Here is a 13,229-nt window from a genome sequence, read left to right as displayed (position 1 = left end):
ATAGACGACACCTGGGTCAAAATCAAGACACAAGAAGTGGAATCCTTCACTACTCACATTAACGCTGTGGATAAAAACATCAAGTTCACCAGGGAAGACACAAAGGACGACTGTTTGCCCTTCCTGGACTGCGCTGTGCACATTGAAGAGAATGGCAACCTCAAGATTGAAGTTTACCAGAAGCCCACACATACGGACCAGTACCTCCTCTTTGACTCCCATCACCCTCTGGAACACAAACTTGGAGTAATTAGGACCCTACACCACCGGGCAGAACATGTTCCCTCTAAGCCTGCAGTAAAAAAGAAGGAACACACACATGTAAAGGAAGCACTCAAAACATGCAGCTATCCTAAATGGGCTTTTATAAAGTCAGCAAAGAGGCACAGAAAAGAAGATCAGACACCAGTGAGGGATGATAGGAAAGACACAACATTGTCATCCCCTATGTAGCCAGTGTATCAGAGAAACTCAGGAGGGTTTTCTCCAAGCATGACATCCCAGTGTACTTCAGACCCAGCAACACACTCAGACAAAAACTGGTTCACCCGAAAGACAAAACTCCTAAACACAAACTTAACAATGTGGTGTATGCTGTACAGTGCAGCGAGGAATGCCCAGACCTCTACATTGGAGAGACCAAACAGCCACTTCACAAGCGCATGGCACAACATAGAAGAGCCACCTCCACAGGACAAGACTCAGCAGTCCATCTGCATCTTAAGGATAAAGGACACTCTTTCGAGGATGCCAATGTTCACATTTTGGACAGAGAGGACAGATGGTTTGAAAGAGGAGTGAAAGAAGCCATCTATGTCCACTGTGAGCGACCATCTTTGAACAGAGGCGGTGGTTTACGACACCAACTGTCTGCCATCTATAATCCAGTTTTGAGATCCCTTCCCAGATGCCTTAACGCCCACTCACATCCTGGGCCATCTGAACTCAGTAAATCAAATGATAGGGTGGGGCCAGGTTTCACAATGAGCTCACCCGAAACCCTGGCTGATTGTGACCCACACCCGTTTTCACACCTTGGCTCATGTGATTAGGTAGAGGATCATCAGGGGGTCCTTTCTCCCTCTTTGGGGGGAAACTCCCACTAGGTTTAAATCTGGGACTCTCCACCATTGACCCTTAGAACTGAAGAAGCTTCTCAGATGAGAGGTGAAACGTCTTCAAGCAACTTAAAGAAGTGCAGACGCTTTTCTTTCAAAGCTCCTTAGACTGCGATGACCTGGATGACTGAGAACCTTCACAGACATAGAAACAAGTGGTGTTGTTTTTTCTTTGATCAGTAGACTAAAGATGGCATCCGATAGAAAGTGACATCTGGGGTTTAGAACGGTGTGAAGCTGCTATTTAAAAAAAAACATATTTCCTGGCCAAGAGTATATTCCTCCCAATTTTAGTTTCACCTGAAAATCATCAAATCCCAAAGCCATCAAGTGTCAAACTGGCACAAAATCAGATTTAAAGACATCAAGATGTTCATTAAAGTGTCATAGTTGACGATGGTGAACCATGGGAAAGTGAGGAAGGAGGACCCAGGCGCGGAGCTCTGAATATCAGCAGTGCGTTTATTCACAGTGAATGGAAAAAACAACAATAAATCCCCGTGCTCTCCCCTGACTCCCACGTTGCATCCTCCGTGAAAAGTCCGTGTCTTAGTGCCCTCTGCTCCCGTGTCTCAGCACTCCCCGTGCTGGCTGCTGTCCGTCGCTCCACACCTTTCCTGGGGAAAACAATAGAAGCAGCCGTCAGGACACAATACAACCGCGGGCACACACACGCTAACTAAACTCGACTGGAAGACTAACGTGGAGTCTCACGCAATGATCCAGCATCGGTGGAAGCTCCAGCACTCTCCTACTAGCTCCCCCGACGAGCCCTGATCAGCCGCAGGTGTTTGGCAAAGGTCTTCAGAGGTGGCCCGCCTTCTAACAGGGCCACACCCACCAGGCCTAAAGGTGCTACAGGAAACAGCTGCATATACACACACATACACACATACCTGCCTATATACCAATGTGGACACGGAACAGTAGCGCAGTATCACATATAATATAACACAAGTCCATAACAGCTCAGGGACCCCCGATAGCTCAGATCCAGGTCCCTGACATAAAGTTTCTTGTTGTGTAAATTTAATTTTCCTGTGATAGACTCTGTGTACAATGTGAATGCAGCCACTATGACATCACACATTTTAAAGTTAGCAAAGTTAGGGTAACTTCACTAACTTTGCTAACTTTAAGTTTTAAGAGTTGAGTATTTTTTTGTTGTTGTTGTTGTTGCCATCTTTAAAAGTGATGAGTGAGGAGGTGGTCTGTCTGAGAATCCTGCATGGTAACACACCAGTGAGCGCATCCTGTTTAATTTCAAAAGATCTCCCTTTTATAAATTTCCCTCCTCATTTGATGAAGGTGAAAAACTCACCCATATGCTACACAGAGATTTTGATGATGAGCCAAAATGTTGTAACCATTCAAAGACAACTACTCTTTTGGATAATTTCTGAGACCGAGCCAGTGTGTTCTGATATAAAACAGACTGACCAGTTGGGACCGAGTTACTGTTTTGTGACTTTTATGAAGTTTAGCTTCTTCTTCCTGATTTTCTTTCACCTGTGTTACATATTTGTTTAGCTTCTTCTATTTAACTCTGTCTGTACATATATCCTGAGTCCTCCCTTCATCCTTTCTTGGGGCATCCGTGTTTTTCCCACTGTGTTCCAATCCATTTTCCTCCCTGCTGTCTTCGTCATGTTCTCCTTCCTTTGGAAGTTTGGATTACTTTACTGTTTCACATTAAATACTTTGTGACTCTGGACTCTTTCATTTGGCCTAAATAAATGAAGGGAAATTAATTCTTCCATTCTAAGCAAGAATAAATAAGCTATACCCTACCAGAAGGAAGATTAGCATGTTTTCTACATGCCAGTATGGGAGCTTGGAAATTAACAGGACCTTGAAATTAATCAGTGTGTAATTGTGTTCTCGAGAGGCTCACAGCTGGATCAATATTCCAAATTTACTGTTGATTACTCAGAGAAAATAGAGCTTGATTAACAACGTTAATCGTTCCTCTGTTGCATCATCTCACAGCTACTACGCTTGTTGTTTGATATGATGAAAAGATGGAAATCAGATATAATTAAATATAAAATTAAAGAAGAGAAAAAAGGTCATAGGTGTTTCTGAATAAATCTGTTTATTTAAACTTTAGTGATTAATATTCTTTCGACTTTCCTGTTGGTATGGTAACCGCATTAGGTTTGGCTGTCAGTGAAACCTCTAAACAAAAACATCATGAGTTTATATTAATGATTCTTTTTAGTTTGAAAAGGGTCTTAGGGTGAGTCACACAGGAGAGGGAAAGTGTAAAGATAACAGAAAGTGAAATCATAGCAGAGACGAAAGGTAGAAGGAGGGCGCAGAGGAGTGCTCGGTTAACGATGTGAACTGTAGTAAAGTGAGCCGAAGGGATGGATTTCTGCCCGCGCTTCACTGAATCTGTCAAACTCTGAGCAACATTAAGTTTCCTTTTTGGCTCTCAACTTAAAAAAAATAATTAATTCACTTCTTTGAACAAAGTTTCTCTTCTTGACCAAAAAGAAAAAAACACCTTAATGTTGAAAACCTGTTAATTTACAGTCCTGTAAACCAAAGTCTTCTTTTGAAATCTCCACTTTCATGCTGGAAATTTTATGTGTAATTATAAATTGTTGAAAAAAAAGTAATTTTCAACAATTAATTGATGCCTTTCAAAGACAGTTTAGCTTGAATACATCACATGTTCACATTCAAACATTTTTCTTCAGCTGTGTTTAAACAACAAAGTCTTCTTTATATAAAACCTCAGAGCTTTTTGTATTTCAGCTACTAAATGGCCAAATGTATATGCATGTGCCTTTTTGTTGCTTTGTCCAGCTGCCTTAGTTCCACTTGTAACAAGCAAAACAAATTGTTAAAAAAAAAGTTTCAAACTTGGATGCAGACCATGATCTCCTAACTAATAAATTTGCGACCTAAGACATCACCATCCCTCCCTAATGTGGACTTCGAGGCCTTTCAGGTAGGACCATTATCTCTCAGCAACCATTATTGCTGCATACGGTGCATGCACAGTTGTTGTCCAATCATCATAGGCACGAATGCTGTGATTTTTGGACATTTAATGTTTTTTAGGCATTATTTTTCCAGGGTGGAGTGATTGTACAGAATACATAATAACTTAAACAGGAATTGGGTCCACATGTTTGAATTTATTATAGATTTTCTCAAATCTATGCAGGGTCAAAAGTGTTAATGAGTCAAATATAAATAATATGTACAGGCCAGTTAACATTTCCTTAGTCATCATGACTGACTACAGTTGGTCGTTTCTCTTTGCAGCACAAAAAGGATTTTTTGACAGCACTCACTGGATTGACCAATACTCAGAAAAATGGGAAAGTCCAAGAAACTCAGCGAAGATCTAAGAAAGGAAAATTATGTGAGGGTGACCCAAACTGTCACCCTCACGTGAGAGGAAATTGGTTTTGATGTTGGGAATCATGAAGGCTCAAGCCTCCCATGAATGGAAACTGCTGGAACACCAGTGTCACTTTGACAACACCATGGACTGACAGGGTGCTGACCAAGAAAGAAGCTGTGACTCCAAAATCAACACCTTCAACCTCCACTGAAATTTCGAGCTTCCCACGTGTACAAGTCAAGTGCTTACGGAAGAAAGGTTTGATGGTCAAACGAGACAAAGATTTAGCTCTGGCCACAGTGAACTGAAATATTTTTAGAGGAGTAAAGGTGAGACTTTGAAACCTAAGAACACTGTACCGATTGTCAAGCATGGTGGTGGTAGCATCATGCACTGGGGCTGTTGTTCTGCACAAACTGGATGAAATAATGAAGGAGGACGACTACCTACAAATTAGATGACTGAAATTTGAACACGTTTGTTATTCCAGCAGGACAAAGATCTCAAACATACAAAAACTGTTGTTGGAATGGAGAAAGTTGGCTAAAATTAAGCTTCTGGAATGGCCTTCCCAAAACCTTGACCTCAACCCTAATTTAAATCAGTTATGGTTCCTTTGATCGCTCATCCGTTACTTGGATAACTGTGGCAATTCTAGAGCTAATACATGCAAACGAGCGCTGACCCTCCGGGTATGCGTGCATTTATCAGACCCAAAACCCATGCGGGGCGTCCTCTCGGGGGCGCCCCGGCCGCTTTGGTGACTCTAGATAACCTCGAGCCGATCGCTGGCCCTCCGTGGCGGCGACGTCTCATTCGAATGTCTGCCCTATCAACTTTCGATGGTACTTTATGTGCCTACCATGGTGACCACGGGTAACGGGGAATCAGGGTTCGATTCCGGAGAGGGAGCCTGAGAAACGGCTACCACATCCAAGGAAGGCAGCAGGCGCGCAAATTACCCACTCCCGACTCGGGGAGGTAGTGACGAAAAATAACAATACAGGACTCTTTCGAGGCCCTGTAATTGGAATGAGTACACTTTAAATCCTTTAAATGAACTTTACCAATTCTACAAAGACAAATAGTCAAATATCCATCCAGAATTATGTGAGCAGCTTGTTGATGGCTACCAAAAGCATCTGGACGAAGTGCAGCTTGTAATGGGAAAGCTAACCAAAGATTAGTGGGGGGTTTATAAATCTATTTTTGACTGCAGGGGAGGGCTGGAACAGTGGGTTCAGGGTGTGGTGTCAGGGGAGGCTGACACACACCTGAGCTCTGTCAGCTGATTGTGTCTCCCTTGTAAAAGATGTGCTGGGACCTGAAGTGGTGTGTGGAGTGTGCTACCAGCAGGGCAGCTGGAAATTTGCCCAGTGAAAAAACAGAGCAAATAAAAAAACGTGTGAATGTTGTTTTTTAAGATGTATGCTATACAATCACACGACATTAGAAAAAGAACAGTTTGAAGAAATCATTAAAATCCAAATATTTTCATGACATTCATGCTCACAGTCAGTCTGTAAACCCCAATGATTAAAGCAATTAAATAATTGTATACCCTTATTCTAAGTGGGCATGTCTGGGAAGTATTCTGCAGGCTCTGAAATACTGATGATATATGTGAATCCATTATGTTTACAGTTCAGCTGCTGAGGTTTTGTTTAATTTTATTTTATAATGACACTGTGAGGTGTGACACCGTGAGCAGAGTAGTTTCCTAGCTACCTGTAATTGGTAGCACAGGTATCTGTGTGTAGTGTGGTGCTCCACTCAGTGGAAAAAAAGCAAAATCTGTGAAGTGAATTACAAGCTGTCTTGCTAATGACCATCAAGAATGTGTACTCACTCACCACAAGTACCATTCAAGCCAAGAGGAATGAAGAATAACTGCATTTAAATGTCCATGATTACAGTATGTAATTTGAAACTGTTTATTTACCTTACACATGCCTTCCTCCGTGATGCATAAGTGAAGAAAATTAAATAAGACACTGTGAAACTATTTCAGCTGAGCTAACAAGCTATTTAATTTAAATGTAGTGAAACTGTACATATACCATGACATTAAACTGCATCAATATAAAATACAATAAAATGTTCCAGCTTTTGCAGGTTTACAGTGCAACTCTAAAAGAATCTGTTTGAGACATGAAAACATCATCCAGGAGTTTTCAGTTATTTGCTTTAGTATCCATCTAACTTTGTGTTAACTGTTTGCGGAAGATCCTGCAAGCCCTGACCTCATTAGTTTCATCCAACACCTCTAGGGTGAGCTGGAACAGCAACTGTGATCCAGATTTATCACCCAGCATCAGTGTAGCAGCACACTAATGCTCTCATGGCTGAATGGGAGCAAATCCTTACAGCTGGGTTCACAATCTGGTCAAAACCCTCAAACTAAAAGAATGAAATGTGTATGTATTGTTGGTTTTTTTCCAACTTCTACTGGCAATGTATCTGTTAATTGTACAGAACACATTCTTACTTTTTCTCACTTCTAAAAGTGGAATTATGAAGCTTTCCCTTATTTATGTCATATATATACTCTCCCAGAGGTGGATTTTTATAATGGACATGGCACAAGTTTCAATTCATGCCTGAAAGTTATCAATGTCCACCGTGTTAGGGATCTCCATCCTGAAAAGTCCAGAAGTTGTTTCTTTCAGCACTGCGGAGGGGGGTGGGTGACAGCCTTTTTAGCATCTACAGGGGATGAATATTATTATTATTTATTTTCTTTCCTTTCTTCTCCTCTGCTGCCTTATTTACTCCTGTGATTCTTTCTTCCTTTAGTTAAAGGAGTTCATCCTGTCCAGTGGTGTGGGGGCGGGGCCTGCGTTGCCACGAGCACTGGAAATTGTCGAGGGCAATGTGCGCTGGCACCGCCTACACCGGCGGCAGTTCTACCAGTGGCTACGCAAACCTCCGAGTACCACCTTCGGCTAACACCATGCCAGCCAGCTAAAGTGAAGTGACTGCAAACTGACTGCTATGCTAACGCCCTGCTAGCTACCAGATGCAGTCGGACAGAAAAAAAGATGGACTGAAAGATCAAGAATACTGGGCAGACTGGTTTTGATTTTTTAAAAGAACCTTGATTTCAATCTTTTTAGCTCTACTGGATTGCTTTCTTCCACTTGTGGCTGATGTGGTTAAATTGGTTTCTGTGCTATGTTTAGACTGCTTTAAGGGTAGTCACTGAGACAAGAACCAGCTCCCAGATTAAAAACAGCATACAACAAAGTGAAATGACTAAGATCTTTATAAACAACAAAAAAACAAAGTTGTATTTCAGCTAGACGTCATTAGACACAGCCCATGGAGGACTACTTACTGTGGTATTAGCAGTCACGGGTGTTTCTTTCTGAGGTTGACAACGCATTTAGATATAAATGGTTTAGTGAGTTTTCCCTTTAAAACATCTAATATGACACTGATGTTTGATACTAGCTTTTCTTTTGATCAAAAAATGGGAACACAACCAGTATCGAAAAGTCAAAAAGTTTATTCTGTTCATTTGGACATAGCATTTTCAGTGGGAGAAACATTTTGTCGCTCAACCAAGTGGCTTCTTCAGTCTCAGCCGCTCAAACCAGAGCTCCTCCCTGTCCAGGATGTGTACATCCTCATCACTGAAAGAGTATTTACTTGCCTGTAGGCATAGATAGACTGCGGAGTCTGGGACTGACAAGTTAGCTCTTCTGTGTTGTGCCATCCACTTCGCCAGAGGTTTTTTGGTTTCCCTGATGTATAAATCATTTCAGTCCTCCTGGCTCTTAATAGCGTACTCTGTTTGTGTTGGGGGACGCGATCCTTGGGGTGGACCATTTTTTGGTAGCTCAGTGTGTTTTGGGGTTTAAAATCCACAGCGACTCAGTGTTTAGAAAAAATTTGTCTCAACTGTTCCGATACTCTTGACACATAAGGGATCACTACGGGTTTTGCAGTTGTCCTTCTCTCCTTGATCGCCTGGAACTTTCTTTAGGTGCCTTCCCAGCTTTGACAATTGTCCAGCTGGGATAACCGTATTTTACTCAGGACCTTCTTGATATGATGTTCTTCTGCTTCCCTGGCCGCTGTATATGTGGGATGGTGATCGCTATGTGTTGTAGCATCCTAAATGACACCCAGTTTGTAATCCAGTGGATGATGAGAGTCAAACCTTAAATACTGATCCACATGGGTAGGTTTATGGTACACATCAGCTTTTAAATGTCCCCCATTACTGATGGAAATCTCACAGTCTAAGAAGGCTAACCTGTCACTTTTCATATCCTCCCTGGTGAACTTGATGTGTTGGTCCACTGAGTTAATGTGATCAGTGAATTGTGGTACGTCCTGAGACTTGATCTCACCCAGGTGTCATCCACATACCTGAACCAGTGACTTAGTGGTGTTCCAGGCTGAGACTGTAGAAGTCAGTTGGATGAATGACGAAATGTTTTTCCCACTGAAAACTTTACGTCCAGATGCAGAATGAACTGATATTAGATTGTATGGTTTCAATCACACAATGCAATGAATTGACTAGAACGGATTCAAAATAGACCTTTCAACATATCCAGAACAAAGAAAATTTTACTCTCACTTTGACAAATCATAGGTGTAATTGTCTGCATTTTGATTGGCTGATTAAAGATGCAACTCGCAGTTTTCAGAACTTCAAGGCTCTGATCCTCACAACGCCCTTGCTAACCAAAGATCCAGAACAGTTTAATCAGTCTGGCCTGTGTTCAGCACATTAAACCGGCTGACGTTAAAAGGCAGACACCCTGGCAGTTAGGGGCATGTCGATCATTGAACAGAGCTGTAATTAACACTACATGGACTTGGTGTCTTCTGATAACACTCAGAGCGCTGATTCACACTCATTAACTGTCCACAGAATTCATACCGTTCGGCCTGAAATTAAAGGGCAGCTTTTTTTTTTCATGATCAAAAACTCAGCTTTTGAAAATATCAGTGGCTTCAGGAGGGGTTTGTTGGGGCCTCGTTTCAGAAATGTCCCCTGAATATAAAAAGCTCACAGCACAAAAGCTCAATCAAAATTTCCTCTAAACCAGAGAAAACACTTCTGTTTTCTTTTCTATAAGCAAAACTGGACAGCATTTTGAAGGAGACTTTAAAAGAAGGCCCAAAACAGCCTTGGTACATAAAGGGTTTGTTGGGTTTAAGCAAAAGCACAGAGGCTGAATAGGACAAGATTTACAATTTCCTATAAATTAGTTTTTCTATTTAAAGTTGTTGACAGCAACTACAAAAACAGAATTTACCATGAAAGGTATTTTCCATTTGCCAATATGTAAGTCTGTATTTCTGTGCCCTCTATAAGATTAAATATGCTACCTGACAGAAAACCAAAAGAAAAAGTATTTAAATGCATTTGTTTTTCATTTGTAAAGGCAAAGAAAGCAGGAAAAGAAAAACAAATTCAAATGTAAAATGAATGCAGCTCTCATTAGCCTGGTCTGGAAAAATAGAAAATATCCAGTTAACAGCAGTTCTCTCTGAGAAAATACACTGTTGATGTCAGAGGTCAGAGGAGAATGAACAGACTGCTTTCATAGGAATCTGATAGTAAGACAACAGTAACCCGAATAATCACTCATTACTATCAAAGTATGCAGTACAGCATCTCTGAATGCACAACTAATTTGGCATTCATAGACTTAAATGGAAAAAGACTCACATTAGCATGATCCAGTTAACTTTCAGGGGGCTAATTCTAAAAATACTAATTTATAACCCTAAGCTATCATCATATATAATTTTTATTCTTTAAAAGATTCTGTGTGTTTACTTGTTTGGAACAAGTAAAAGACATTATTTTCTTTTCTCCAACACATAGGGTAGAGATTTTTTTTTTTTTGGTACATGTCCTCTTAAATTAAAGACACCTGCATCCACACACTTGGCAAGCTACCAGAAGGGGTCAGGTGTAATTGTAATAGTTTCCCCAAATGCTTCCCACTTCAAATCTGTCAGCCAGAAAACCTGCTATTTATTTTGTGACCTCCTAAAGTCTGACAAACTCCTCAGAGAGATTAATTGAATGACAGATGGATGAGAATGTTGGAATCATTCCTTGTGGAAAACTGAGAGGAGCCAGGGGACTGTGAAACTGACAGAGCATCTCAGAAAGCTTTTTCTGGCTGACAGCAATCTTGGAAATTAAATCAGTGACCAAATAACAATTCAAAAAGATTTCTGTGGTTTTACAAAGCACAAAACCAGAAAGTTGTTGGACAAAAGCACATCAGCCTCAACTTCTGGACAAAACCTACAGTCAGAAATACAAGATTTATTTTTTTTTTGAGCCAGTCAATGGTTAGATATCAGTAAACCTGTTTTTTGTAAACCTGATGGACAAATCAGTGAGTAGAGTCAAAATGAAAGATGGTAAAATGAAATGTCCAACAAGACAGCTGAGAGCATGTTGTTTAGAGAAATGTGTTTAGTGTCGTTATATGCAGATGATGTGGCTTTTTAAACACAGTTGTACTCATGTTGATGTGACAGATTAAAGGTCATCATCAATGGACTTATTTAAAGACAGGCAAGTGTAATCCTATAAAGTTCACAAAGTGATTTACTGATGAAATGCAAAGCTTGAGGAACCTGGCATTTCAAGATATTTGTTTGCAACGATAAGTTCTATGTTTAGGAGCATGCAGTTTGGCAGAGTTGATGCTATATGGGACAGTGTGATGGATTACAAAGTACAACAGACGGTATACAACAGCACTAACCATACACACGTTCAGTCGTGCACGAGTGTCGTAGATCTGACTGCTTTGTGGAGCCTGTACAGATTCTGCTGCACTACAAAATATAAAGCAGAATGGAGGTGTTGGCTGCATGACAGAAATGTGACAGATTCTACAGATCAAAGGATTTCCGATCAATGTGGATTGTACAGTATAATGGGCTCTGCACTGCTGTGGACTGTGTGGCTAAGAGTCTTGCAGCATGACGGATTTAAAAGCACAATGGATTTTCAAGGGAGTAGATTTCTGATTTTGCTTTTTTAATGTAAATCATTCTGTGGACTCGAGAGTCTTAGGAACATGAGCTGGACACAAAAATGCCTGAAGAGAACACCTGTGAAACCTTTGGAAATGTGACTTTTAAGAAGTTTTTTTTTTTTTTTAAAGGACTTTCAGTGTTTGTTGCATTGAACTTTCGTCCAGTGGAGCAGACTTTGAAGTTGTTCCTCTTCTCTTCGATCCAGCTTTGATGTTAATAACTGAGCCATATACAAATTAATGGACCTGCCTGCTTCTATAAAATGTGTGTCCAGTGACGTATGTTGATGTGCGTGTGTGAAGATGAAGAAAACAGTTTTGGTGATGAGAGACACATTACCAGTTATGATTAAATGATTATAATTATGATGGTGGAACTAATTACGATGATTGACTCAGTGATGAAAAATGTTGATGATGTGAAAAAGCTAATTAGTATTATTCTAATTATTATACTAATTATTCAGTGCATTTTCAACCTTCATTGTCCATTCAGGGAAGTTCAGTTTACAGACACAAAGCACACAAAAAATCTGCCCTGTGTATAATAAACACTGTAAATTATCCAACTGTGATGACTTTGAAATTAAAATGTGGACTACAAAGATGTTGATGCTGAAGATCATATTAATGGTGGTGGTAATGATGAAGATGATGATGATTATGGCTTAGGACCAAAAGCTGAAAGAAACAGGAAGTCCTATACAAGCCTTTAATCCTACTTCCTGTTTACTTTTCTTTGGTTGTATTTTCTGATTGGACAATATTAAAACAGAAATGGTTATCCTTGTGTGTGATTCATTCTGTTTCCGTTCAGTACCTCATAACCAGCGAGAAGGCAAGTAATAGGAAGGTTTATTAGTCTGAACGCACAAATCTGAGGGTAACGTCCTGCTGAGCTGTTCCTCTGAAAACTAAAGTGACCTAATAGCTACAGAAGATGGTGTTGGCATTTCAGTACCAAAAAACAGGATACAGGATCCCATGATGGAAGAGTTTATGTGCACAGTGGGTCTGAAGATAACTGGGCTGGAAAGCAGCATTGATTCTGTACTTTTTCACATAACACAACCTAAGAAGGAACTACTTTAAAAATATATTAAGTATACAAGGAGCCACTAACCTTGGACAGAGGCAGACTGCAGATCTTGTGCCAGTTTACGATCAAGGATAGTTTGTGGTACAGCAGTTTAGATCTACTTTGGTTATCGTGGTAATCCACTTTCACTTTAATCTTTTTCTGTCTTAGTCTCTTTGCTGTCTGAAGTCACAGATTGTCGAGATAAACTGCTGGGAAAGTTTTTTTTAAATATATTTCATTTGGAGGAGCCAGGATTTTTTTGTATGTTGCCTCTATTCTATATAGGTTTCTTAAAGCTAGATTTTACTGTCCATTGATTGTATTTTTCCCTTTATTAGAGCTAAATACTACTTAAATGTCTAGTGTTCACATGGTTTGTCTTTTCAATATGGTATTGTCAGTGCTCCACCAATCGATGTCAATCAGAGGTTTCTCTTTTAGGATAGTTTTAAGTGGCAGTTGCTGCTATTTTGTCAGTACTGCACATTGGCTCATGTACACGTGGCAGTTGTTAATGAGAAGGGTTATTGTTCTGAAGCGGTGTCTAGTATCCAAGTAGTTTTCAGTGTCTGAACCTAAAACAAATAAAAAATGTACTTGAACCATCCCCACTGGACACGAACTGTTGTTTTATGGTTGAC

General features: G+C 40.3%; 1 protein-coding gene across 1 annotated transcript in view; it reads left to right on the top strand.

The window, feature by feature from the left end:
- Positions 1-12,264, top strand: part of LOC146649644 (thyrotropin-releasing hormone-degrading ectoenzyme-like) — a 281,955-nt gene extending 269,691 nt beyond the window's left edge. Inside the window, exon 20 of the mRNA XM_085386023.1 lies at positions 7,276-12,264. Within this exon, the coding sequence (XP_085242149.1) occupies positions 7,276-7,428 (153 nt within the window). The 3' untranslated portion in view covers positions 7,429-12,264. The remainder of the gene's footprint in view (positions 1-7,275) is intronic.
- The last annotated feature ends 965 nt before the right edge of the window (positions 12,265-13,229 follow it).

Source organism: Rhamphochromis longiceps, linkage group LG17 (assembly GCF_057381845.1).
Source record: "Rhamphochromis longiceps isolate RC_006_pf linkage group LG17, R_longiceps_female_GT1.1, whole genome shotgun sequence".
Lineage (NCBI taxonomy): Eukaryota > Metazoa > Chordata > Actinopteri > Cichliformes > Cichlidae > Rhamphochromis > Rhamphochromis longiceps.
The sequence above is the reverse complement of the archived record's forward strand: the minus strand, read 5'-3'. Positions and strand labels throughout refer to the sequence as shown.